The sequence below is a fragment of the Bombus vancouverensis genome, chromosome 2 (genome assembly GCF_051014615.1).
Source record: "Bombus vancouverensis nearcticus chromosome 2, iyBomVanc1_principal, whole genome shotgun sequence".
Lineage (NCBI taxonomy): Eukaryota > Metazoa > Arthropoda > Insecta > Hymenoptera > Apidae > Bombus > Bombus vancouverensis.
The window spans coordinates 16,291,676-16,318,156 of record NC_134912.1 but is presented as its reverse complement, the minus strand read 5'-3'; the positions used below and the strand labels follow the sequence as shown (position 1 = coordinate 16,318,156).

The 26,481-nt window shown below is 38.2% G+C and overlaps 2 protein-coding genes and 1 long non-coding RNA gene across 3 annotated transcripts; 1 reads left to right on the top strand and 2 right to left on the bottom strand.

Annotated features, from left to right (window-relative positions):
- Positions 1–1,247: 1,247 nt before the first annotated feature.
- LOC143305146 (uncharacterized) lies at positions 1,248–6,102 on the bottom strand. Its single transcript, XR_013061858.1, has 2 exons — positions 3,697–6,102; positions 1,248–1,811 (listed from the first exon to the last, which is right to left on the bottom strand). It is a non-coding gene; the product is annotated as an uncharacterized LOC143305146 (long non-coding RNA).
- A 3,527-nt stretch (positions 6,103–9,629) lies between these two features.
- Positions 9,630–16,273, top strand: LOC117153151 (C-terminal Src kinase). Its single transcript, XM_033326895.2, has 6 exons — positions 9,630–9,985; positions 10,954–11,607; positions 12,405–12,600; positions 12,691–12,777; positions 12,865–12,957; positions 13,037–16,273. Exons 1-6 carry the CDS (start codon positions 9,630–9,632, stop codon positions 13,130–13,132), a joined length of 1,482 nt encoding a protein of 493 aa, XP_033182786.1. The 3' UTR covers positions 13,133–16,273.
- Positions 16,214–24,619, bottom strand: LOC117166717 (uncharacterized). Its single transcript, XM_076627143.1, has 5 exons — positions 24,081–24,619; positions 20,396–21,306; positions 17,716–19,594; positions 16,322–17,277; positions 16,214–16,246 (listed from the first exon to the last, which is right to left on the bottom strand). The coding sequence occupies exons 1-5, from the start codon at positions 24,247–24,249 to the stop codon at positions 16,214–16,216; spliced, it is 3,948 nt and encodes a 1,315-aa protein (XP_076483258.1). The 5' UTR covers positions 24,250–24,619.
- Positions 24,620–26,481: the final 1,862 nt, after the last annotated feature.

Genomic DNA, 26,481 nt, shown 5'->3' with positions numbered 1-26,481 from the left:
GTTTAACGTAAAATCGAAGGGAGAAATCACGCTAATATTAGGTTGTCCGGAAAGTGTCTTTCTTTTACAGACCCGTCTTTAACAACGGTGCATCTTTATACAAACATGAAACCTAATCTGTCGAACGTTGTGATCTTTATTTTGATAGAAGAAAATGTAACATACGTGATTCGATAAAATAATAGAAAACGGAAATGTTGTGCATCCATTATTTCCTTATAAAACGAAAGAAACTTTTCGGACGACCTAATATATCGATAAGACGTTTATCATATTTTCTTCGAACTTGAGATACCTTTCAACGCTAGAAAAATACGATTGAGTCGAAAACGATGAAAAGAACGCGGCGGAATTTAAATTTGTACCTGTACAGCGCTGTAAGTATCGCGTTAGGAGTCCATCGCGAATCGACTTTCGCAAATCGTGACCAATGAATTTGCTGCGAGCGATTCAATCGACCCATTGGATAGCATGTTCGATGTATGGTTAGCCATTCGTTAGTCGGTTGCGATAGAAACGAGTTGATTTGCGCCGCGAGCAAGCAACCGCGTTTCCCTTCCCTATCAAACGATGCCGAAACTACACTGCGCGTTTTATCGCTCGTAACAAAAGGATTGCAGGCTAGTATTTTGTGTGAAAAGCGAATAACACCGCGTCGTCGTCTCTCCAACGCTCGATACCTGCTATCGCATCGTTTCCCTTGCGTCTATCCTGGAAATCTCGCGAGATGAACTCGTTGCGCGTTTACTCTTCGCTTTACTTCCACTCGATCATCCTCGTTCTTTGCGCTCAACTTTTACGATCGGATAATGGCTTCCTTCGAACGTTATTGCGCGTGTTGATACGCTTTCCGCTCGACGTTTGAGTTTGCAACTCTGCCGAAGACCGTGAAAGTGGCGTGATGATGTTGGAATATGTATATACAGGGTGGTTGGTAACTGGTGGTACAAGCGGAAAGGGGGTGATTCTACGCGAAAAAAGAATAGAATAAAAATTGTTCGTTCGAGGCTTTGTTTTCGAGAAAATCGACTTTGAATTTTCGCTCGGTACGCGTGCACTTTATCGCGTCTCGTTATAACGGATCTCACTGTAGATCGTTGTCTCGATGGAAAAATTAAAAAAAAAATTTTTATTCTATATTTTCGACTTCTTTTTTCGCGTAGAATCACCCCCTTTCCGCTTGTACCACCAGTTACCAACCGCCCTGTATATCGATGTATATTTAATAAATAATTTTCTTGCAATGATTGTATTAATTTATTTTATAATATATATTATTAAAATCATTTTTATTCCCATAAAGAAATAAAATTTCAATTATAGAGAGTTACGCCATTTTTTTGATTATAGCTCGGTGTAAATGTTGGATTGGCAACTAAGAGATTGCGGATTTTGTCATTAGGCGGTAACGACAAAATCCGCGATCACTTAGTTGCCAAGCCAATAGAATGGCGTGGGACAGAGGAGCGCCACACCATAGTAAACGTTCGGTCGATACCAAAAATTATGCTACGTAAGTATGTCCTTCCAGATGGTAGTACAGTGGACTGGCGTGCAATCGGAAAGTTTATTATTCGAGCCGTGGTCACGTTGCGTCTTCCCCTTGGTCTCGACGCCACCTGAGTCGCTGATGCGTGCGATCCACGTCGCCGAATTTCCGTTCGTTCTCGCTAATTGCCATGGCTAACAAGGAACAGCTGTATAAGAGGTTGGCTTCCCTTACGATTCACCTCATGAGAAATTCGTCAGGCTTTTGGTAGTTTCGCAAGCATTTGCATAGATACCGGCTGTCTGTTCCCACGGGGTGCGTCCTGAATCGTAAGAATTGGCGAATTTTCAAGCACAGCGATCAATTGAAATTCAAGCACGAGCAAGTACTTCTTACGTATATTTCAAGAAAAAGTTTCAGATTTAACGAGTATTCGTGGGAAACCTAAATCGCGTTTTTCTGCCTGTGTTCTACGCATCTTCGTCCGATTGTTGTACGCGTTCTTCGACGAGCTATTGGAGCAATAGCGATACAGTGAAATTACTTTGAATTTACGATATCGTAGAAATTTGTTCGTAATTCACGAAGCTCGTTCGTTGGCTTCTACGGCTAATATTAGCGCGAAAGTCTGATCGATATACATGTATGTAATAGATATATCAATATTTAGTCACAGTTAATAGTATTATCGGGGATTGGAGTAATTTCACAGCTTCGTTTACTAGTAATAAATTTTAATGTACCGTGTCCCGAGTATTTAATCAATTTTGCGGTTACTATTGAACAACATGCGTACAGCGTTTGATACGTAAACGCTTTGGTCTAGCTTTCATAATGAATGGCCACTTTGTAAGCCGACCTCGTTTACCGCGTTCTTTCGTTGGTTTATCAATGAACATCATTTTATATCTTTTTTGTTTTTCACTTCTTTCTTTTTAATTATCCGATGACGAGATCACGAGTGTTCAATAAAGATTGCAATTAGCAAATTAACGAACATCACTCGTCATTTTAATTAATTAGTCGCTAAACGATTGGAAATGAAAACAAATATTCCATTTAATTTATTCCATTTCAACTCTCAACTTGGTCAAGGTTCTCTGAATCATAGCTACCTATTACGCGTTTTTCCGGTTTGCTGAGAAAACGATTAAATTATATCGTACGCTACCTTGTAAAATAATCGTTTTAGTGGGTAAAATACTTCCGTAAAAGTGCAAATAAATACGGTGACTCGCCAAAGTTTTTATGTACTCTATAAAAAAGGGCTACCTTCATGGAGATACGATTCTACGAAATTTCATTAAAGATTCGGCGCGTTTTGTACCAAGCCGACGAAAAGGAACCGTTTCGTATTTAACACGTATCAATACATAGCTCATTTAATCCTCTCAGTGTCAAATACTTTTAACACGTTGAACATTAAATAATAATAATTAAATAATAATAATAATAATTAAATAATCGAAATATAATTTTTGTAGAATATATATACACATACACACATATACAGGGTGGTTGGTAACTGGTGGTACAAGCGGAAAGGAGGTGATTCTACGCGAAAAAAGAAGTCGAAAATATACAATAAAAATTTTTCGTTTAAGGCTTTGCTTTCGAAAAAATCGACTTTGAATTTTCGCTCGGTACGCGTGCGGTACGTTATAACGACTCTCACTGTAGATCGTTGTCTCGATGGAAAAATTAAAAAAAAACAAAATTAAAAAAAAAATTTTATTCTACATTTTCGACTTCTTTTTTCGCGTAGAATCACCCCCTTTCCGCTTGCACCACCAATTGCCAACCACCCTGTATATGTATTTTTTTAATAAACGTGTTATGCAACTTTGTTTGTATCAAAGTAGCCCTGCGCAAAGTGTACGAAGACTTTTTTACGACGTCTGATTCTATAACTCGATCAATCAGTGCCATATTCGTACTGTCCCCATTTTTTTACTTGAAAGTGAAAACTAATTGTTCTTGGAACATTGAAAATGATATTTAAACGAGAGCGTAAAACCATTGAAAGAGATCGATATCGGAAACAGCACGATAATCTATAATTACGCTGTAAAATGTTTGCTGAATGAGCGCATTGTGTTTAGCTCGAGAGGATACTCGACGTGAAAGTTCGATTCCACGGTGGACGCGCGACACGGTTTGCTCGAAATTCGAAAACCAGACAATAAAACGTGGCTATTCATACTTACGTAATAACGATTCTTGTATTAGTATGTCCGGCCGCGCAATATATTTTCGCGTGACATAACGCGCTCGTCATAGACACCGACCAAGGATAAACTCCAGTTGAATTATTCAATGTTTGATCGTGCAACAGATTTGTCTCGTCGATGTTGCCCCCGATTATTCAGCAGGAAACGACGGAATTTCATTTTGTAGGATCAGATAGAGGAGGCTTTGTTGCAGAAAAGTATTGTACAAGGATGATTTTCTATATTTTGTTTGGCGATGCACGTATCGTGAATTTCAAACACATTCGCCAAGTTTCAATATCGAAGAAAGGATTCGTAATTTTCCAGTTGTTAGTAAATTTGTAGACGTTCCTTTTTATTTTTATTTTTCATTATTTATAGTCATAATTTGCATCAATTAGCATGGATTATTAGCGACGTGAAAGAATGAAAAATTACGATCATAAGTTGCTATATAATTTAGAACGTTTTAGCGTGGTATCCTTAGGTCTTGAAGGATCCTTCGTGGTAAAATTATGCTGATTTTTCTATAGCAACAGATTGCCTATTCTTGGTTATATTAACGACAGAGATACGTACGTACATACGTGATCGATCGAATTATTTCTTAGAACACGTGTTCGTTCAAATTGCAGACAATAGCGTTTCATTAGAACCCTTTGATATAATAGAGCATTCTACGTTCTGAATATGAAACAGAAATGTCCTGAATAGAATCGCAAGTAGCTCTTGCATACACTTTATTATTCACATGTTCGTTGCAAACGTATGTAATGATATTGTGTCTATATTACAACCAGATTCCTCTAAAAAATCAAATCATCAATGATAAAGAAACAATCGTAAAGTCATCGTTTTATTCCAACCATGCAGCGTAGCATGAAGTTACTACAATATATAAATTCACACGCGTAAGTCGTAATTTTAGCTACAACTAGGCGTTAAGAAAGAATTTTATTATTTCGTATTATTTCTTGTTGTTTCTGCGACGACTTTGGAATATTTTCGTCGCTATCGATGCATACGTTGCGCCGCTTCAATTATCTAATTATGCAATTTATTCGCTATCTATAAATAACGTTGCGTGGCGCAATTATTGCGTTTTTGGTTCTGCGCACTTCGAGAAAGTGAGACTTAAATTGAAAGAAACAAAAAAGCAACGGATAGCGTGTTAAAATAAGTTTAATAATTTTTTATTCTTTTTAGTAGCGAATGCGTTCAGTCTATCTTTGAAACACGATTTTATACAAGTTATTTATCATTTAACAATTTCCTCGGAATTTTCTTACGACCAAGTCAACTGTTAAATATTTTTCGAATTTTTATCTATCCAGAAATGTTGATCGCAACCAATTCAGTTATTTAATACGGTTAACACAAAAGTAGATTTCTAATCTTTACATCTTTGCTTCTATTGTTCCACTGGCGAACCCGTCGTGCAACCGCTGAACCGACGTTTCAGTATTCCTCTATGTGTCACGAAGTGTCTCAGTATTACAAAACGCAGCAAAGTTTATAGGAAATGGTAATCTAAACCTTGGTGTGCTTTGCAAGCATACTGTGACCACAACGATCTGATATTCACGATGTTTAAGCGGCACACTTGAACCGCGAAACGTTTCAAAAAGAATTCCTCCAACTTTCCAATCTCCTTATTTTTCTTCCGATATTTTCTTTTCTTTGAACATTTTTCATGAAAATATTGACGTTTATCGAAAAGCGTACGCGAATGTCGACGATTCGTAAGAAAACAGCGTATCACGTGGGACGCATGTGACTCACGGTGTTTACTATGCAAGCGGAGCTTTTCACAATAGAATCTTCTCAGTATCGTTTTACGTCGTATTATAAAAAGCTTAAAGAACATTCAACGAATTTATCGTAATACGGTAATCATTTTTCTGATCCTCAAATCCCCGTCCCATTTTTCACATTCACTTTTCCGCGATATTATACTTAGTCGCAGAAAAATAAAATTTCGACTTTCTCTCTCTCTCTCTCAGCAGTTCGATATTTTTATGATCTCTTGCACTATGCATCTTGTAGTTTCTATGTTCATTTTCAAATTTCTCTCCAATCTTACGGATATAATCGTGACAGTTCGAGTCTCGTTACAACGTTAACGTTCTTCCACATAACGTTCCGTATAAGACTCGTCGTATGACGCGTTACAATAGACATTACGATACTATACAAGTTACTATACAACTATTCGAATACTTTCGTCAGAAACTGTATTCGTCTTCCACGAATGCGAGAAGGCTAAGAACATCGGGCGGACGCACGCAAACAGAAGAAACCAGACGAGACGTTGGTTCGAGCGACGATGCTTGCACCGGGCATGTTCGTTGACGATGGTTTGCTGGTCGTTTCGAAAATACACGCGGAATGATTCACCTCTCACGCATGTCTGTCGTCTATCGGTGTGTCTAGCGCATTATAATGCGGGCTGAACGAGCGGATAGTGCGCGCGTTGGAACAATGGCCACTTAAGCTAACTGGCTGATTAAATGCTCACCTCAGTCACCGCGGATGCACGATTAAATATGGTGCGCACCATGGACGCCGTGCTCGTTTTGCTCGATCAGCCACGACAGGGAAACGTTTCTCGTCCACTCTGCAGTGTCTCCGTCGAAATATCGATGGATGGTCACTTAATTAAAAAGCGTAACTGAGTTTGTAGAAGCAATCGTTGTTTTGTGATTCGACGTGTTTCCTGATGATTATGAGTTACAGAGTGTGACACGTTTCGATGTATGTGATGTTGTATCTCCGAATGGACGAGTTAACGTTCGAGAGTGGGCGAAAGGAGACTGTAACGTAGAGTTGGTTTATTCTTAAAAATGGTAAACTCGTTATCTATATGTTTCTGGAAATTCGCGTTGTTTGGTAAAAAAAGATTGAGATTGAGTCGGATATATCGTTTTTTTTTTTTTTTTCGAAAGAATGATCGTAACGTAGTTTTATCGTATTTTTGCGATTTTAGCAGCGTTGTTCAATGTGTCGTTCCGCTTAGTTTAAATTGTCCTATATCGAGTCTCCTGTTTTCCATTTTTTCAAAATACGTTGAAATATTTGAAATTCCTCTTAAACCTTTTTTCTTTTTCTTTGATTTGCAGGTAAAGTTATATTATGCAGGTTATTGCTTATGTATAATGGTTAGATATTTTGAATTAAATAAAAAATAAAGAGATGTAGTTTTCGTAAACTATGATCGTTTACTACAGGATCGTTTATAAATATCAAGCTCAAGATTTATGGGAAATATTTCACCTCTCAAATTCTAGATACATGTTGTACGAATGAAATATTCACATTCGATATTCAATAAATACCACTATTCATTCTCTACGGGCAAAGATTGATTTTATTTAAATCGAGGAAATCATTTCGCGGCATATCATTCTTATTTTACTCTGCGATACTTTTAAACGGACAAGACATTATCGAATTAAAAAATTATCTTTTAAATTCTTTCTCCAGCAGTCATTAGATCTATTAATCATTCTAGTAATCACTCTACAGCCACTTCCAAACCGTGTTCAATTAAAAAGAAGATAATGGAAAAATTTGGGTCAACGACCATCTTCAAAATAATTAATCAGCTTTATAAGTTGCAGATCGGAATTCCATTCGTCTGACTCTACGTTAGAAGCATCTATAGTTCGTATAATAGGAATTCAGTTTTAGATAAGTGAGCTTAATTAGCGGAAGTTGGTTTAATCGGACAGTAATTAAAACTTTGTTCGGATCAGATCACACCAGATAAATGGTGCTCAGATAAATAAAGTTTTACTGCAAGTAATTTCTTAAAAGGAACAGATCCATAAAATTGACTCGCTCTAACGAAGTACTGTAAATGACGAAAAATCATGGTAAAATCAGGACTTCCCGGAAACTGCTTGACGCAACGATTCGCTTAAGCGCTCGCTACGCTTGCTCTCGCGACAAATATTAATCAAACGTGACACTGTTAGGTGGATCGCGTAAAAAGCATTCGTGTGTTCGCCATCATTGTGTCCGTTAACATGGAACGCAATGTATCGTTAACCGATACGCAAGTGCAAAGAAGGAAGAAAGAAAAAGCACAGGGCTATCGTGTATCTCAAAGACAAAATCAACGCTCGAACCACATGCTCTGGAACCGAATCCCCCCTCCCCCACGATGAAACAAATCTTTACGGTTGTTACTCGAGAAACCGGATATCTAAAGCTTGTTTTCTGGCAAACGTGGCATACCAAGCGCCAAGACATTCTTTATAACTTTTTCATATCTTGAAAGCTATCCCTCGAACATGAAACAATTCCTTTAACATTTCACTAATCGACAAGAATATTATGCATATTATTATGTATTTTGTCTGTGTGACAAAATTGTATTTTTGCTACATTTAAATAGGAATATTTTTTTTCGATTTATTTGTACGAAATTACTTGTTTTACACAGGCAAATAGTTCCCTTTTTATAATTACCTGCTAATTTATGAGAGAAAATTACTCGTATTTGGAGACAATTTTACTCCTCTTAATCGCGATCTTCGTAATTGTTGATCAAATATTAAGATGTGAATATAGGTTACGCTTCGTTTTATTTGCAATACATCGTGTGTGTTATAAGAAAAGTTTAAAACCACAGACAAAACTGGAAAATTGATTTAATAAGTCCTTGACTTAGTTTACGGAGATTAGGCGTTGACTGCGGTATAATCAAGACGTTGTCCTTGTTCATAGAGGAAATAGGACAAAAAGGGAGAAACATGTATCGTTTAGTCGATAAATACCATTTTGTTTATAAAAACGATACCATAAAATAAAGCCCTGTCGTTTGGAGATCGACAAACAATAAAAGTCAAGTGTTAGTCGATCGAGTATGAGAAAATCAAAATTTCTTTTTAATAAATTTCCTTAACATTGAACGAGTTAAACAAAAACAATTTAATAGCCTGAAACGAAATAAAATATAAATATGGCAAATATCACTGTCGAGTCGTTCGAAACGTAATTCGACTTTCGTACACGGAATGTTTCATTCATCCTGAACAATTTCGTACCTATTAACTCAGAAAGATGTATCAAATCACGGCGCTCTGAATGACAATATTATGATTCATGACTTTTTCTTAAGGACAATTCTTACGAGGTTTGAAGTTCATTCATTACGAGCGTGTTTATCAATTTCAGTGTTGCTCGTAGAAGAATTGTTGCTTTATCGTTTCTAACGTTTGTAATCGTATTGTCTCCAAGTATCGATTCATAGTCGTCAAATTAGTTCTAATCTCAAAGTTAGTGCTAGTACTACGTTTATGTGTCTCATTAACGTCAGATTTGCAGAATCAAGAGATACGACTGGAGTTACTGAAATATGGAAATGATATCATCTGGAAACGAACGTTCGTTTAAACTATCACGACTTTTTTTTTTTATTCTACATGGTAAAACGTATTTCAGAGTGATAAAACGTATCGAATGTGTAGACACATCGTGTGAAATCTATTCTTTAAAAAAATATGTCATTACTTACTTGCGAATTAAAGAATAAGAAATCTTGATAGAAAAATCGCCAATCACGATACATATTCTGAATCAAATATTATCACGTTAATATCGTCAAATATTAAGGAAGGTCTTTAAATTTTCTATCTCACAAGCGAAAGAGCTGCTAATTTTTACACAAAAATTTTACCGTAAAATTGGATTCTCTCGTATGTTGATTAAATTCGAGGCGTTGTTCGTCGATAGGAAGACTCGAGAAAAGGTGGAAAGGTCGACAGCGTGGAAAGGTGAAGATGTTGAAAATCATCGGATCACTTTATGAAACATCTTTGCGTTTCGTAAGATAAGAAGAAGCCGTGCACTTTACAGCGAATGAAAATGTGTTTAAAATTCTTCCTTTTTTTTGTAGGTTCGCATAGGCCACTGCGGGAGTTGCGATGCCAACGTATCACAATGCGGGTGGCGGATACCCGAATGTGTCAGCGCCAGCGCGGCAAGCGAAGCTCGATGGCAATCAAAATCACCATACGATCCCCTCAAACGTAACATCCCATCCCCTTATACAAAATAGCACGCAACACAACGTTCCTTCCAACTTGTCTACAAGTAACATTCCGTCCCATCCAGTATCACCGACGATGACTACGCATTCGAACGTCACCTCTGCTAATATAACCAGTCACATGAACACCGGCTCACCACCGGTAATCCTCACCTCGAACGTCACCAATCCTAGCAATCCTGCTGCGTTATCGGCGAATCCGAGGCACGAGGTCAAACTCAACGCTATGCCGTACGTATTTGTTTCTTGCACCATCGCGAATTTACATCGATTGTATAAGAAACGATTGGATGAGATTTTTATAAAAATTCTTTATTGCATCGAACTTATATTATGTCTATATATATATATATATACAGGGTGGTTGGTAACTGGTGGTACAAGCGGAAATGGGGTGATTCTACGCGAAAAAAGAAGTCGAAAATATAGAATAAAAATTTTTCGTTCGAGGCTTTGTTTTCGAGAAAATCGACTTTGAATTTTCGCTCGGTACGCGTGCACTTTATCGCGTCTCGTTATAACGGATCTCACTGTAGATCGTTGTCTCGATGGAAAAATTAAAAAAAAATTTTTATTCTATATTTTCGACTTCTTTTTTCGCGTAGAATCACCCCTTTGCGCTTGTACCACCAGTTACCAACCACCCTGTATATATAGATAAGATGAGATTTCTCACGGAAAAGTAAATCGAAAACGTAGAATAATATTTTTCGATTTAACGCTCGATTCGCGAGAAGATTAATTTTGAAAATTCTTTGTATACACAAAACACGGTTCTTTGATATATACTATACTTATCGTGTTTGTACATAGTTTTTACGTAACTTTTATAAATTTCACGGGATTCTAATAATTATGAAAAATGACTTACGTATATGCCGTGACTTGTACTCGAGTGAAAACTCAACGACGCGAAAACGATGTTTATTCTATAACTGTATATGATTTGAGTAGAAACAATTCCTCTATGATATAACTATAAATATACTTGCATCGATTGTGTAATATGATATATATTTTGATAAAAGAAATTCAAATGACAAAGATGATTTTTGCTACGAGATTCTCGAACTTCTGCCTATAGGCATCTCCTGCTTTTAATTGTCCTGGCGAGAATATCGGCTCGCACAATTATCCGCTAATCGGCGCATTAATCGAATTTCATTTCACTCAAACTCACGATTATCCGTTGTTTTTAGATGGTTCCACGGGAAGATATCGAGGGAAACTGCCGAACGATTGTTGCGGCCGCGCGAGGACGGCCTGTTCCTAGTCCGGGAGTCGACGAATTTCCCCGGCGACTATACGCTGTGCGTGTGCTACGAGGGCCGTGTCCAACATTACAGAGTGCAATACACGAACAAACAATTAACTATCGACGAGGAAGAATTTTTTGAAAATCTGGCCTTGCTGGTCGAGCATTACGAGCAGGATGCCGATGGATTGTGCACGCAGCTCACCAAATCTCTGCCTAAACAGGGCAAACAGGACTTCTGCGTGGATCTAAAGGCGTTCATCGATGCTGGTTGGGTTATACAGACCCACGAACTTGAATTGAGGGAGTGTATCGGCAAAGGAGAGTTCGGTGACGTGTTGCTGGGCGTTTATCGGGGCGAAAGGGTCGCCGTGAAAATGCTGAAAGACAACAGCGAGGCGGCGCAGAGGTTTCTGGCCGAGGCGAGTCTCATGACTTCGCTGATCCACGACAATCTGGTCAAACTGCTCGGCCTTGTTTTCAATAATCAACACATGTACCTGGTTACGGAATATATGAGTAAAGGATCCCTGGTGGATTACCTGAGATCAAGAGGGAGACTGCACGTTTCCAAGAAGGACCAGATCAACTTCGCGTAGTACGTAAAAAGCACGGATGCAGCTGGATTTATGCTTCGCTGGGGAAACACGCGAGGTGTCACGCGCTGATTTCTTCGAAACTTTGCATAAAGACGGATGCTTGTTTGCGTAGATATCGAATAGTTTGCGAAATAGAGAAATACGAGTGGTATTTTACTCGCGTTCTTCATGCTGGTACGCGACCTACTCGCTATGTCCTCTTAAAGTCTGCGCATGCTGCGTTCTTCGCCTCATTTTCAACTCAATCGTATTTCTCCGTTGTTACAACATTTCTAGAAATTTCATTTGAAAATGCGAGTGAACAATATGCACGAGTACTTGTCTTAATTCTGATTTGACGACACAGATTTTCTTCCTTGATCTAAAAATATTGTGCTATGTTCTTTGGACCATTGTAGTTTGGCTCAATCGTTGTTTTTCTGTTGTTAAATAAAGATACAAAATATATAGTCTTGGTTAAAATTCTTCTTAAGCTATTATGTCTTTCTACTCGTTGAAACAAAAGTTAAATTGGTACATGTGACAGATAATCCAATGCTATTGTAATAATACTGTAAAAGTAGTACTGACGCAATCTTGAAATAAATACCATGTACTACCATTACGTGAAATTGAGTCAAAGCTTAATTTATTGAAAGTAAATTTAACAGAAGTTGATTGGACGCAAGAGGTAAAATATTTTCTGTTTATCTACGAAGCTTCGTTGAAATCAGCGCGTCGTTACACTTCGCATAAATTATATCGTCTCGTGTGTCAGAGAGGACTGGTTTTAAATATGCATTTTGTTCCCTTTCAGCGACACGTGCGCAGGCATGGCGTATTTAGAATCCAGACACGTAGTGCACAGAGATCTGGCCGCGAGAAACGTTCTTGTCGCGGAGGATAACTCTGCGAAAGTGTCGGATTTCGGTTTGGCACGGGACGAAAATTTTTCTCTCGAAGGAGGGAAGCTGCCCATCAAATGGACTGCACCAGAGGCTTTAAAGCAAAATGTAAATATCAAGTTGTGAAATACCGATTCCATAATGCCCAATTTTAACGTTATTCACGTATATACGCAATTTGCAATTTCTTGTTTTCAGAAGTTTTCAAATAAGTCTGATATGTGGAGTTTTGGAATACTCTTGTGGGAGATCTATTCCTTTGGACGTGTACCATATCCACGAATTGTGAGTAGAGTTCTATGTATGTTTTCTTGTTGGACTATCGTTTGTGTTAAAGTAATCCACATTGATTTTCATTACTGTTGATTTCAGCCACTAGCTGACGTTGTGAAGTGTGTGGAAAAGGGATATAAAATGGAGCCACCTGATGGTTGTCCTCACGAAGTTTACGATATCATGAGACAAGTATGTATAGAAATTTTCTATGATATATATACGTAAAAATTATGTTATACGTTGTTACGAAGTAAATATTCTTTACCAGGCATGGGACTTACAACCTGAAAACCGACCTACTTTTTACGATATAAAATTAGTGCTGGGTCAACTGAAAGCTGAGTACACCAAAGGTGTGAATTAAAGAAAAGAAAAAAGAAAAAGAAGAAATGCTACTTATTATTCATAGATTAAAGTAGAAAAGACATAAAAGAAGGAATTAGAATTTTCGAGATTTTTTTTTAAGTCAGGGTCAAAGGTAGTGGCTCTAAATACTTTTGCTACAAAAAGCAATTTTCTATTGTACATTTTTTATTGTACAAAAGTAGAATCTGCGTTGCTTGTATTTATTGTTACGTTATTATTATCGCTATTATTATTATTTTTATTTTTAAAGATTTTTTTTGATTTTCATATTCTTTTACAAAAATACTTTCCATATAAATTAATATATATCAATCGTGCCTTTGGCCAAGTTGTAATTCTTGAACGAAAGAAGTTCAACTTGTACATCCGAAATTCAGGTAACACTTGAAAGGATATTTACAATACAATTCTTTTCTTTTTTTAATTACTTTTCTTTTTAGTTCTTTTCTTTCATTGTCGTGTTTTTGTAAGGTCGAGTATGGCAGTCTTTATAAAGCTGCTTGATCTCGCGGTTTTTCGAGCAATTTTCGTCATTGTCATGACTCGAGAAATATTTCCAGGTGTAAGAAGCGCCTTACATTGAACTGAATTTAAAGAAAATGAGACGTAATTATTCATGATAAATACTTATTACAAAGTAATCTTTTGGACTTAACTTGTATAAGGATGGATATATTGGAATTTTTTCACTTACGTGTAACGGTAGAACAGAAGAAAGGTAACTAGATTTTTATCGTCGACAGTTTGTCAGAGAGATGTTTGTATCGTATTATAGTGATTGTAGATTACAAGTACTTGTTAGTCGTATACGTTTTTTTTAATCAAAGATTTGTCATAGGAAGTATTAATTTTTAACTAAATTATTGCAGACTATTATACATGATTATTTAAGTTGCCCCTGAGATATTTGACTATATATTAGTGATGTAAATGTATTTGTAAATACTTTTGTACATATCTGGTTATCAGAATGGGAAAAATAAGAAGAATTAATATTTCCAATACACAGATTGATATTGGTTAGAAGATTTAACAAGAATTGTCTATATGTTTTTGTTTTTAGTTTTTAAGATGGTTACTTTACATAACTATCCGAATGTCCATATTTCAATTGCACTACCCAACGCAATGATATAGAAAAGAAAGAAAAGATCGGATAATTACATATTTAAAGTAATTAAACTGTAGACGTTTCGTGTTATTCTATCTTCCTTCTGTAATATAGGAACCACCACTTATTTAATACTTTCTCCAATGGTTATAACGGACTAATGATATTTATTCGTAGAGGATAGGTAGTTTCAAGCGAAATAGAAAAAAATATGACAAATGTTGAAGAAATAGTTTCTTGGTTCGCTATGAAAACTGGAAGATTGGTATACAAAGTATGTTACTTGATATCAGGTTTTGGATCTAATTTACATAATTTCTATCAGAATCATATACGCAGAGACTTATTATCCGAAATCAAAGCCAATGTACTCAGTTCCTCGCATTTTTTCATTGCTTGCAATAGTATCCGAAAGAAGGACCGTCATGACTGAACCGAGCTTTGTAAGAACGATAATAATCTTTAACGATAGACCGAATCTGTTTCGCGAAAGTGCGTATCTAGTTTGAGTCGTAGAATAGTCGTAATAAATATGTAGCGTATTTATAAGCGTACCAGTCCGTTTATAACTTCGATAGTATGTAATATAATGTATATGGCTCTAATCCAGTACCTAACGTTTTTTCGATGATACTACATTTGTCGACCTCTATTTGCGACTATGAAGACATTCATGGATGCATATTTCACATCCAACGTAATCCATATCGAATGTCAGTTCTCCCCTTGCTTTGGTATTTCTCACGTTTCTACGTTGAATATCGAAACCCTACATTTTGTTATATCTTTTTTAAGCCGCATCGTATTTACAGTGTGGTGTGACAAACGTTACTTCGTAATTATCCTGTGTAATTTAACATATAAGCGAGATTTTGTTACAGATCAGCATTAAGCTTTTATGAGTGCGCCCAGTGTGTTAAATTCGTTTATTTTTTACTTATGATAAGTTTGTTAGTTTGTAAGAAATTTAATATATATATACATATTGAATAACAAATTATACGATATTCATGATTCGGATGAGTTCGCTAAAGTTTGTCCAAAATTTATTGATTATTCAAAGTTACATCCTTGACTCTGGATAAACTAACAAGCGAGATATTCTTCTTTTCTAAAGCTATCAAACGCTTCGATTTTTCTTTTTTTTTTTTTTTTCTTTTTTTAAGAGAAAATGTAAGTTCACGTGTTTCTATATTTATGTCTTTAAGACGAGAAACGAAGAACAGAATCAGCGTTATATTGGGATTCGGATACGGTGTGGGGTTTCTCTTTCTTCGATGATCTTGATCAACCAATTGATCTTGGACAGACTATAGTTTACAATGCACGGATGTATTTGAATCTGAAATGTCTGAAGAACTGAATGCCTTTGCGTTGACGTGGATGACTGTGACAATGCACGTGCATGGCAGTGCACGTGAAGTGAATTTACATTAAGAAAGTTCTGGCCTCCAAAAAAATTCGACCCGTACGATTTTAAGGGTGTAGAAGAGCGTTTGACCTGTATGGCCGCGTTGTTACAAAATATAGATTACCGATTCTAAAGATTCTCAGTAAGACAGTTGACCACAGCTATAAACTGTGGTTCATCGATCAGAGATAACAGCCGTTAAAAGAAGCAAATTAACGATTAATAAAACGGAAGAAGGTGTACTGTATTCGCTCACCGGTTACAATTATTTCCAACTACGAGACAAACGTGTATATTCGCCTATTGACAATGTTTTTCTTTTTCTCTTTAAAAGGATCATTTATATATCGTGTGTACATTGATACGTAAAGTTTGCGTTTTTTTTTATCGATACGATTGGGTCTTCCAAAGACACCAAACGATTAGAGAGCATTTGTACGATGTTCCGGAGAAGTACAACTTTCAAAGAAGGGAGATACTAGTTGGAAGAAAATTTCATTTCGCACAAAAGTAAATCTATACGATATTCGTTTGTCCTTATGTCATTATTTCTCCATTTAATCTCCAACGTTATACTTTACTGCCAAACGCTAATAAAATCGTGATATTCATTCAAACTATATCTGTTCATTTACTACCATCCCATTGAGAGAACCGTTAATTACCCGATGCTTTTCTGTCGAGCAACGATCGATGGAAAGAGCGGAGCATTCAATAACAGCGTCGCAATTATTACGTTTACTATCCTGCTGCGTTATTACGTTCTCAGATGCGCTATTCGTCGTTACAAATGCATTAGCGTGTTTACCGTTGCTTAACGTCTCCACATCCTCGGGTATTCCAGGCAAAGCTAAAAATCTTTGTCTAGCTTTTAGTCGATGTTGGATTTGCGAACCTGTCTGAGACGCGACTATTTTATTTCCCTTCAATCGTTTGAAGATCGTGAAAGGACGCAGATACTCGTGTCTCGAGTTTCCCGAACTTTTCAGTCGGCTTCTTATCAATATGTTTCTACGTGTATGATACGGTCGTTTGAAACCGTTTCTCGATAATTCTCGAGATTGGCCGTTAACAGAACCCCCGATCAGCAGATAATCGTTCTTTTCTCTGTCCACGATTATCGAATGTCTCGTTTCGTGCACGTTAATACACTGTTCGCCAACGGAAACACGATTTCCGCCGGAAACATCGTGCTCACCATCGTTGTAAGCGTTCGTATTCGGCGGAAGTGCAATCCAATTGTTTTTCTGCGATTTTAGCCTTTTATTTTTTGCGTCGTCTCGATTCGAATTTAAATTATCTTCGTCGCGAGTATCGTTGAACGATTTGTTGAGATGGAAATTGGAGAGGACGCCTTGGAAATTCGCTATATTGCCGAGCAACGAGTTCAAGGAAACAAACCGACTTTCCATCATGGAATATATCACGGAGACAATGCCATTTTCCATTTTCGAATTGCAATGATAAGAGCTACTTCTATCGCAAACGATCCTCGAGCAGTTTGACTCGATCTCTTTTCCACGAAGTAGATTTTCCGAGATCTCGGCTGTTGTTCCTGCTGCGTTTGAATATGTATGCTTCAGCGGTGGAAAGCGTTTCAGCCCATTTGTCATTTTCTCGCCTACGGATCATATTGGTCGCTTGTATTTTGTAACGTTTGCGCGTTACTCCAAGTATACCCAATACCGAAACTGTACTATCCGAACTAAATAAAAAGCATTGCTTTTTTATAATTTCCTATCGTTCTCTGATCGATTCAATGATATTCACCGAGTATTCTCTCCCTTTTAATTAAAATACCCCATCTGACAATTTTTCCATTTTGCAAGATATGTCGAGATATTTGAAGTTGCTCGTGTTTCGTATTTTTCAAGCAAAGACACACATCGTACAGTCTGTTTGCGAGGTAACGAGAAAATATTTTAAATTGAATAAAGAAAAACAAAGGCAGCATAAACAGGCAATAAGATATTTCTTGGCTGTTTTCAGATAGTAGATGGGATAATTTATCTAAGGTATCAAGGTGTTATAATATTACCATAATTACGTATTTACTCACCATTCATTCGACGACTCTTTGGGAACATCTTTTCCTCGAGTGTATTCTTTTCAATATCATCGTTGGTTTCGGTGCTCGTAGGAACCATCGATACTAATTCACGTTGTTCGTCGCTGCGTGTCATAGAAGAATGTTCTTTCTTTGAAAGAAGATATCTATCATTCTCGTCATTCTCATTTTCTTTGTCGACGCTCTTCGAGAAATCACGTTCTATGTGTCTTTCATTCGCATCGTTCCACCCCCGGAAATCTACAAATTGTTTATTATATTTAACACGAGTCATCATGGAGACGATCTGTATATTTTTCCTTTTTCTATCTTTTTTCCGCGATTCAGAATCGATCTCGTTTTTATTTGAAACGCATTCAAGTTTCTTTCGTTGTTTATTTGGGCTCACTGGCTTCGCTATAACGGTGTAGTTCAACGTTTTATACAAATCAGAAGACGACTTTCGGGACGGTTGCCTGTTTGCAACCGTCTGATTTACAGTTTCTCGGTGTATCGGGACGTTCTCAGCGATCGGTTCCTCTTTAAACGCTCTGTAATTTTCTTTTTCGACCGCAGTTTCTTTGGACGAAGTCGTAACACCCAGCGATTCGATGTTGTCAGGCTTTCGAACGATTTCTTTCTTAGTTACGAGGACGTAATCCTTAGGTTCTGCTTTTACTTTCGCGTCTGATTCCCAGACTACCGCCTCCTTTTTTGGTTCTACACCAGCTGTCGTCGTAGAACGCTTCTGATCGCTTTCGCCCTTTTCCGCTGGTTCTTCCTTAATGTCTTTGTAATCAGAATCTATCATTCTTTCTATACTTTCGGTCTCCTGTTTTATTGGAAAGCCTGCATCAACGGAAGCTTCTATCCCTTCGGAGTTTTCTTCGATATCTGTCTTTCTCAAAGTACCGGTTTCTATCCCGACGCCCACCTTCTCTCCGACATCCGTATCGCTTTCACGCTCCTTCTTAATACTCGCTTTTCCACCATCGAACGTCTTACTTTTCGTATCCTCGTCATCATCGTCAATCGTAATTATCTCAAACTCTTTACCGTCGACGCCAATCTCCTTGATACGAAACTCTATCACAGAATCTTCTTCTTCGTCTCTCGACTCACGCCCTTCTCCTTTCGCTTCTTCTCCTTCGTTCTCCACGTAATCCTCGCCGGAAACCTGCTTCATTTTCTCAACAATACGCGATGCAAGTTTGAACAAGGACACGCCTCTCGAACAGCAGGCGCTACTTACGATCACGTTTCCATGCCGATCGATTCTTAAGCCAAGTTTTTTTTTATCCTCATCGAGACTCTCTTGCGAGGAACTTTCTTCGCAGCTGCAAGTGTCCTCGCTGGATTTCGATTCCACTCCCTTTTCCTTCGAACGAACAACGCGATCTTCGCCCGTTTCCGCGTCTCTGCACGTGGTCGTTCCATTCTCAGACGTAGCAACGGCCTTATCTTCTTCCTTCCACTGGACAGTTCTCTGTGCAGGCTCGTGAGGCTTCAACGCGAGCCTCCTCGGATTTCGTGCAAACGGATCTGGCGAGTCCGACATTCTTCCCTGCACATAAGGCTCGAACAGTCCCGTCTGCGCGAAGCCAAACGCGCACGTAGATTCAGAAAACTGTCGGATAATCCTGGAAGTGAGAGTCGGACCGGGTACCGAGATGTCTCTTCTCCTGTCGAACTCCGTCTCCACTTGGCGAATTTTCGCTTGAACGTTGTTCAGACGACACTCGGCGATCACCTTCTGAGAATGGTAAGGCGAGAAGTTGACGTTCACCCTCTCGTCGCATTCTTTTTGCCGCAAAGCTGCTAACAGTTGACGCAGCTCGGCGTTCGTCTTCATCGACAGCACGGTTGGATCTATGGGGCCGCTAGTCTCTACCTGGAAACACAAACAGTGGCGAATGATATTCCTCGTGCGCCTGTGAGCGAACGTGTTTTCGTAATATTCACGTTCTGTTCGAAAATTACGAGCGAAGTGTGGGTAGACAGAGAGTGGGTTAAGTGACGTGAAAAACGGGGCGTCATCGGGTTAATTTTGGCTTTCGGGGAAGCGAGGTTCGAACGAGGAATCGAAGCAACGGAGAAACGTCTTCTCAGATTTATCGAATTTCTTTTCGGGTTCATCGAATGAGAGACGAGCTTCGATCGAACCTGTACATTTTCGACGAAACCCTGAATTCACTTTCTTACGACTGTGAGATGATTTGGAATCGTTTCTACGAGTCGCTAACACGACTTTCGATTCTTGGGACAATTTTAATTGACCTGCAGCGATTTGCTTTGCGATCTCGTTCCAGCGACCACGCGCTTTATATTTTACACGACCGTGTCGTTGAGTCGACCATCGATGGTTTTAACGTTCAATGTGACTTTGACCTTTGCGTGCTTTTAAATCATTTATAGAAGGCCCCGAGCGAATTAGGTCTATACGATTTGAATTCTCCCGATACATTCGTGAAATAGGGTCGTTGCAATGAACTGGATATATCCTTGCAAAATTTAATCACGAAAGAATCGTTAAACACTAGACTAGGATAGAAAGTAGAAGAAGAAATTGGGACAAACGAGTTTGCAAACAAACGAATGGACTTGCGATCTCACTTACTATCCCGAGAAAGTTAAGGAAGATTAATAAAAAATTCAGAAGGACAGCGTTGAAGCACGAGACGAAGATGCTCACCTCGAATCCAAATCCTTGACACTCCGTCACCTTTTTATTAATCAAATTCTCCACCTGCGCCTTCAAGACGTTCACCTTGAGTTGCAGCAACGTAAGCAGCGGAATAATATTCACCGGAGGATTGGTAGTCATGTGAAGGTTGATGAGCGCGTTCGCATGCTGCGAGTTTCTGCACTCGGCCAGCAGCTGCTCTTTGTTCAGCGTCTCCAAGCACTTGATCGCCTTATCCATCGTGTCCTCCGTGCTACTGGTTATATTCGATCCAGGTATTTTTCGTAAAATTAACCTAGTAACAGCGCAGGAAATAATTCCTGGCAGCGAGAGAAATTGCGACGCCAACGCCTGCAAACTTATGGAAACTGGACAATCTCGTTTCGAGCAAATAGTATCGCCGTTCGTAGCCGTGCAACGATGCTCCTCTTGTTCGTGAACGTCGCAGCAACATCCCACGGCATATTCCTTGCCATCCAAGCCGCGTTGCTTTCTCTGACAGCACGAGAAGCAACCGCGAGAACCGTCTTTGCCTCGAGTTTGAACTCCGAATGGCTCCAACACCGGCATAGGCACCGGATAAGGATAGAACGAGGGTGGACAGTGGAAGGACGCGAAGGGATTCACATTCGTCGACTGTCCTGTGCTGTGCTGCGCTACGCCTTCGTTTAAATTGCTTGCACCGGTTTGTCGATGACAACCACCTGGCAGGATAAATATCGGGGCTGCGCTACTAACGCAGCTACGAATCTGGTCGAGGATGTTTTGAGGCAGGCTACCGTAGTTGGCTTGAGCTTGCACAGGGGCTGGTTGAAACGACAATGGGTACGTGTTTCTTGGAGGTTGCAGATTTGGCTGGTACTGGTGATTCGCCAGGAATACGTCCGCTTGATGGAGTTGGTAGAACGGCTTCAAGGGATCTGTATTGATAATTTGTCGAGTTAACGCACGAACCGTGTCCTTTTGCATCGTTTAGTATAAAAGAATCGTACGGTTGTGCGCTAGAATGCCGCAGTTCACGGATAAATATTCTTTTCTTCGGTTATTATACTGGGTGTCCTATCCAACTTGGTAATCTCAAATATCTCACTTACGATCGACGATAGGGAAAAATATCAGAGGAAGAAGTTAATAATTTGATTTCGCTGTTTAAATACGATGGTAAGCGCGAAATTATTCTCACTTCAATATTATTCTAAAGATCATATTTTTCGATGTTTACAGGATCATCGACGTTTTTCTTAGATAGGATCATGAGCGTACTTTTATCATCGCGGCGTTAGACACTCGGAAATTCAGATCAGAATTAAGCGCAGTAATTAATTTATCGTATAATCTAGCAGTGTCGGGTAAATTCTTCTATATGTCGTAGACGGTTTTATGGCAACTGCACCGTATGCAAAAAATGTTTACCTTCGTAATACTTGGAGATGCTCACGTGCGTTTGGTAATACAATTGTAGGTATACGAACACGTGATGTTTAAACATACGGTTAACACACGTTACACAGAAAATATTTTTGTTTGTCAGGAGAGGACTGATTTAGCTTAACACGAATTTAAACAAGTGCTCTCTTTGTATAACGCATATATATGTATATATCTTAAAATTCATGGTTTGAAATATTCTTATCTCGCGGATAAACCGAAGGAATTGTTTGTAGGAATCTGTTTTTAAAAACAAGCTATCGGTGAAATAAAGCTTAATACTTCGTAGTTTGAACGTTTTAATGACTTCGTTAAGGTCGTTGGCTGTACTAAAGAAGATTGAAATTATCGTGGGAAGCACGAAGAAACACTTTTTGTCCGTGAAAATATCGAGAATGGCTACATCGTCGCAGCAATGCTCGGGAATATTCGTTCACGGTGGATTGAAAATCGTGCCGCGATCCTAAAGGTGTTTTATATAAAAATGTGGATCGGAACTGCGAAACGAAATTCCTTTATAGGACTTTATTTTAGGAACAATCGATTCTGAAATGAGCTGTATCGTAATTTTCGCGGTAGAATTCTATTAAGGTAAAATCCACCATGCTCGATAAACTCTCGACTCGTTTTTTATTTAACGTGAAATTTCGCGTGCAATTTTTACTGTATATTCAATTTTCAACTCGCGTTATATATAGAAGGTAATTTAGTCATTCAAAATAGAAGAACGAAAATATAATGCGAATAATAATTTAGCTTTATGCGTTAGGACTCGATCGATATAACATAAATTTTGCGCGCGCAACATTTTTCCAAAGGTTATTCATACTTTTTTAAAATCTAACATTTTTTTACGCTCGCAGCGTAACCTAATACGAAGATCACAGGCGAAAAATGTGACAAGTACATTTTTGCTTATTTTTTTTGAATTTCGGATCACTCGGTGGCAAAAAAAAAAAAAGAAAGAAGAGTATTTTGATACAAGATAGTCGAAGAAGGAAATAAATTCGACGATATAAGCTTTCGACGGTAGCCGATAAATTCACAAAGTTTTTCAGGAAACGAGTAACACTCGTTTGTCTAGTAGCTGTGTTAGTTTCATTTGATACAAAATGATATTAACGATATTTTTTAAACGAGCACGGGGACGACAAAAGCACGTTAAAATCAAAGACAAAAGCAGTTGGTGTGTGGAGTTGACTGAGAATATGTGAAATTCTTGTATAAAGGAAACGCGACTAGGTATTTCCTGATCACTTCTGACCATCGTACCACACGAAACGAAATTTTTCTATTTGAATTCTCCGAGGAACTCGATTTTGAAAAATCGTCAAGCCTGACCAACAATAAGAACTACCCGTAAGAGAGGATGTACCTACTTTGAAAATATTGGAAATCTCAGGGAAAGAAATAAAAAATAATTGAATAAAACGACAGGAATAATAGAGGAAAGTTGACGAAAAATATAGAAATCAGGAAGAGATTGGAAATGCGAGTCTAGTTATTTTTACGACGTAGCGCAATCTTTTTCTCCGTTCTTCTCTTTTATTTTACATTTTCCATTTACTTTTCTACCAAATATCGTTCCATGTTTTCTACAATCGTCGCAACCGCACGCACACTCCGGCCTACATCCGAAACGTATCGTATTTATCGAAGTATCCGAAATCCTCACGAATTAGGAAAACAAATACGCGATGGACTCGTTACCTAAAAAAAACTCTCCTTTTAAACGACTACACCCGTTGCATTAGAAATTTGTAACGTTTATCGAAATATCATCGGAAATCTGCCAACTTTCATGATAAAAGAAACTAACCAAATGAACGTCTTATCTTGAGTGGCTACATCGTTGTACATATTGGAAATTTATAATATGTACCAAACCAACATCGTCCAAAATTCTCCCAAATGATAAAAAACGAAATTAATGAACTCGTAACAAAAAAAAAACCCTTGGAAAAGCTTAAATGACCACCGTACCAACTCTGTATCCACGATCAACGCGTTAAATACTACGAAATCACCACCACCGAATTGCAACGAAAAACCTTCATTAGGTTCTCAAAGCGTTTCATTAAACCGAATCCGTTCGACCGTGATCCTCGATCCGAGAAGCAATATTTACCAGTGAAATGCCAGCTCTGTCGATAATCGATACACGCACTATATATATACACATACATACGTTTATATATATATACATACATACACGTACATACGATGGTACGAACTGTTAATAAGTCTTGCAACACTAGCGAAATACCTTGCGGATTGGTTGGATAAGCAACGGAAGGAGCGGTTTGCATTTGTTGGGTGACCGTTTGCGGTTGTTGGTACGTTATCGGGAAATTCTGGCTCGTCTGTTGTATCGGTACGTTCTGGCTTGGCATAATCGACGACACGAACGGCAGATGCTGAGGTAAATTAATCATGAAGAGGCAGGTTAAGTCCTTTGAATTCGGTCTTTTTCAGAGATTTTTCGCGGCGTTGTTTACGATCGTTCAACGGAAGTGGTTGGTTTTGCTGTTGGATGGCGAGTTTCGTTGCGGTCCTGTCACATGGAATTTTGAATTACGGCAGCCTGAAGGGATTGTCGGATTTGGTATTGGTTTACGGGTGACGTTTGCACCGTTGGTAGATTCCACTTTGTCGTGGCATGAAGTTGTAGCGATAACGATTCGTATCATTCTTCGACTTGTTGCGAGTCGTTCGAACCGTTTTCGTACGAATAATCTATTTGTCATTTGCGTTACGTTCCCAGTACGATGGATTTAAGTAGATTTATTTGTTTTCGTACGAATTTTTAAGGGAGCGACACTTTTCTAGTGGAAAAATCGCGAACGTGATCCTCGAAGGATGTTATTAGATATCAGAATATGCATGTGCTTCGTTTAAACCAAAATTACATCTTTATAAGATGTAAGATTTCCATGAATAACTGTACGAAAAAGTATTTTATATAAGATTGGCTAGGAATTTACGTAATAATCGTTGCATCGTACGTGATAACTTTCATACTCTGTTACTAGACGACAAGTGGCATAAAATTTTACGAACACGAAGTTAAGGAACTTCGGCTTTCTCGTTTGGATTCTAATTTGTGGGCAAGCGTATTACGCGTTTACTTCGCGAATCGAGCTCTGAACCGAAAAATTGTATCCAAATTACTTTAACTTTGAAACTGAGCTTGTTAAACTTTCCACACTTTTTACATTTCCGGAAGAAATACGAAGATTAAACTCGGTTCTATCGAAGATGTAATCCTTTAATTAAAATATCGAGAAATTTTTAATAAATACGTAAGAGTCTGTTGCTCGCGTTGAGAAATTCGCAGCTGTAGCTGCGTCCCCGTCGAAAAGGCAAAGATAGAAAGCAGATCAGAAATGAACAAATTTCAGAATTTCTTGGTATTCGAGCTTTTTATAGCTTCCACGTCAAGGTACGCGCGCTTTTCTATTTCGATCGGATTATCAAACGAATCCGCTCAAAATTTGCAATAATATCAAGTATCCGCGAGAATCGAGTATCCACGAATCCTGGGAAAATTCAAATTATTTCATCTGGTATTAAAATGAGCCAGCGAGTAAAACTTTTAAAGAACAAAGGACGAACTCCGTTTAGTTCGGGATTTACCAAAGTAATCACGTTAGAATTAAAATCACTTGTTGGAGCTTTCTCGTAGCATCGTTACGCTGCAAAGACCCTGTGAAATTCAACGAATCACCGTCTAAAAGATTTCCTTATTATTATAATTGCCCTATTCCTGTCACTCGTTATCTAATTTTCTATCTTGGCTCGCAAACCGCCGATATCGATCTCGTCGAATTAATTCGAACGACCAATCGATTCGGCATGTTCTCTGTCGTGTAAATTTTTCTATCATCGAATCGAGCAACTAGCTTCAAAATTCGGACGTCGTCGTGTACGTCATTTTATATTTATCGTCTCTTCTTATAACGATATTCGCTAATTGTATACAGGGCGGTTGGTAACTGGTGGTATAAGCGGAAATGGGGTGATTCTACGCGAAAAAAGAAGTGGAAAATATAGAATAAAAATTGTTCGTTCGAGGCTTTGTTTTCGAGAAAATCGACTTTGAATTTTCGCTCGGTACGCGTGCACTTTATCGCGTCTCGTTATAACGGATCTCACTGTAGATTTTTAAAAAAATTAAAAAAAAAAAAATTAAAAAAATCACCTCCTTTCCGCTTGTACCACCAGTTACCAACCACCCTGTATTTTCCCAAATTAACGTTTCACGTTACGGATTAACATTTCTTGCCATTTACCGCGGCAATTCTGAGATCACCTTTTTCGTATACATAAAGTCAACAAGTACATAAATTATTTCTACTGGAGAATTGTTTAAAACTCGCGATATAAACTATGATGCCCGTCCTCGAGACGCGAGATTAGTATGCAAATGAAAGAAAAAAGAGAAAAACGTATTATCACCTCGTTCGAAACAGCGAAATTGACCTTCGTATCTTCTCTACATGTTTACTTGACAGGAAGAATATTAATTATTTGCTATCTATTAACGTCGCGTTTATATCCTCCTTGAAACCAAGCGAAAAAAACTGCCAAGCTTAAACATCTTTTTAGATGCTTCGTTTTATAATTTACCAGCAATTACACAACGTGTAATACAGTCTTGTTTTTTA

Coding starts and splice junctions, on each gene's coding strand:
- LOC117166717 (XM_076627143.1), bottom strand. CDS start 24,249: ATGATTAATTTACCTCAGCATCTGCCGTTCGTGTCGTCGATTATGCCA. Junction 19,595..20,395: donor GTCAAGGATTTGGATTCGAG/GTGAGCATCTTC, acceptor TTGTGTTTCCAG/GTAGAGACTAGCGGCCCCAT. Junction 17,278..17,715: donor AAAGAGTCGTCGAATGAATG/GTGAGTAAATAC, acceptor TATGATCCGTAG/GCGAGAAAATGACAAATGGG.
- LOC117153151 (XM_033326895.2), top strand. CDS start 9,630: ATGCCAACGTATCACAATGCGGGTGGCGGATACCCGAATGTGTCAGCG. Junction 12,601..12,690: donor CAGAGGCTTTAAAGCAAAAT/GTAAATATCAAG, acceptor TCTTGTTTTCAG/AAGTTTTCAAATAAGTCTGA. Junction 12,958..13,036: donor TTTACGATATCATGAGACAA/GTATGTATAGAA, acceptor ATTCTTTACCAG/GCATGGGACTTACAACCTGA.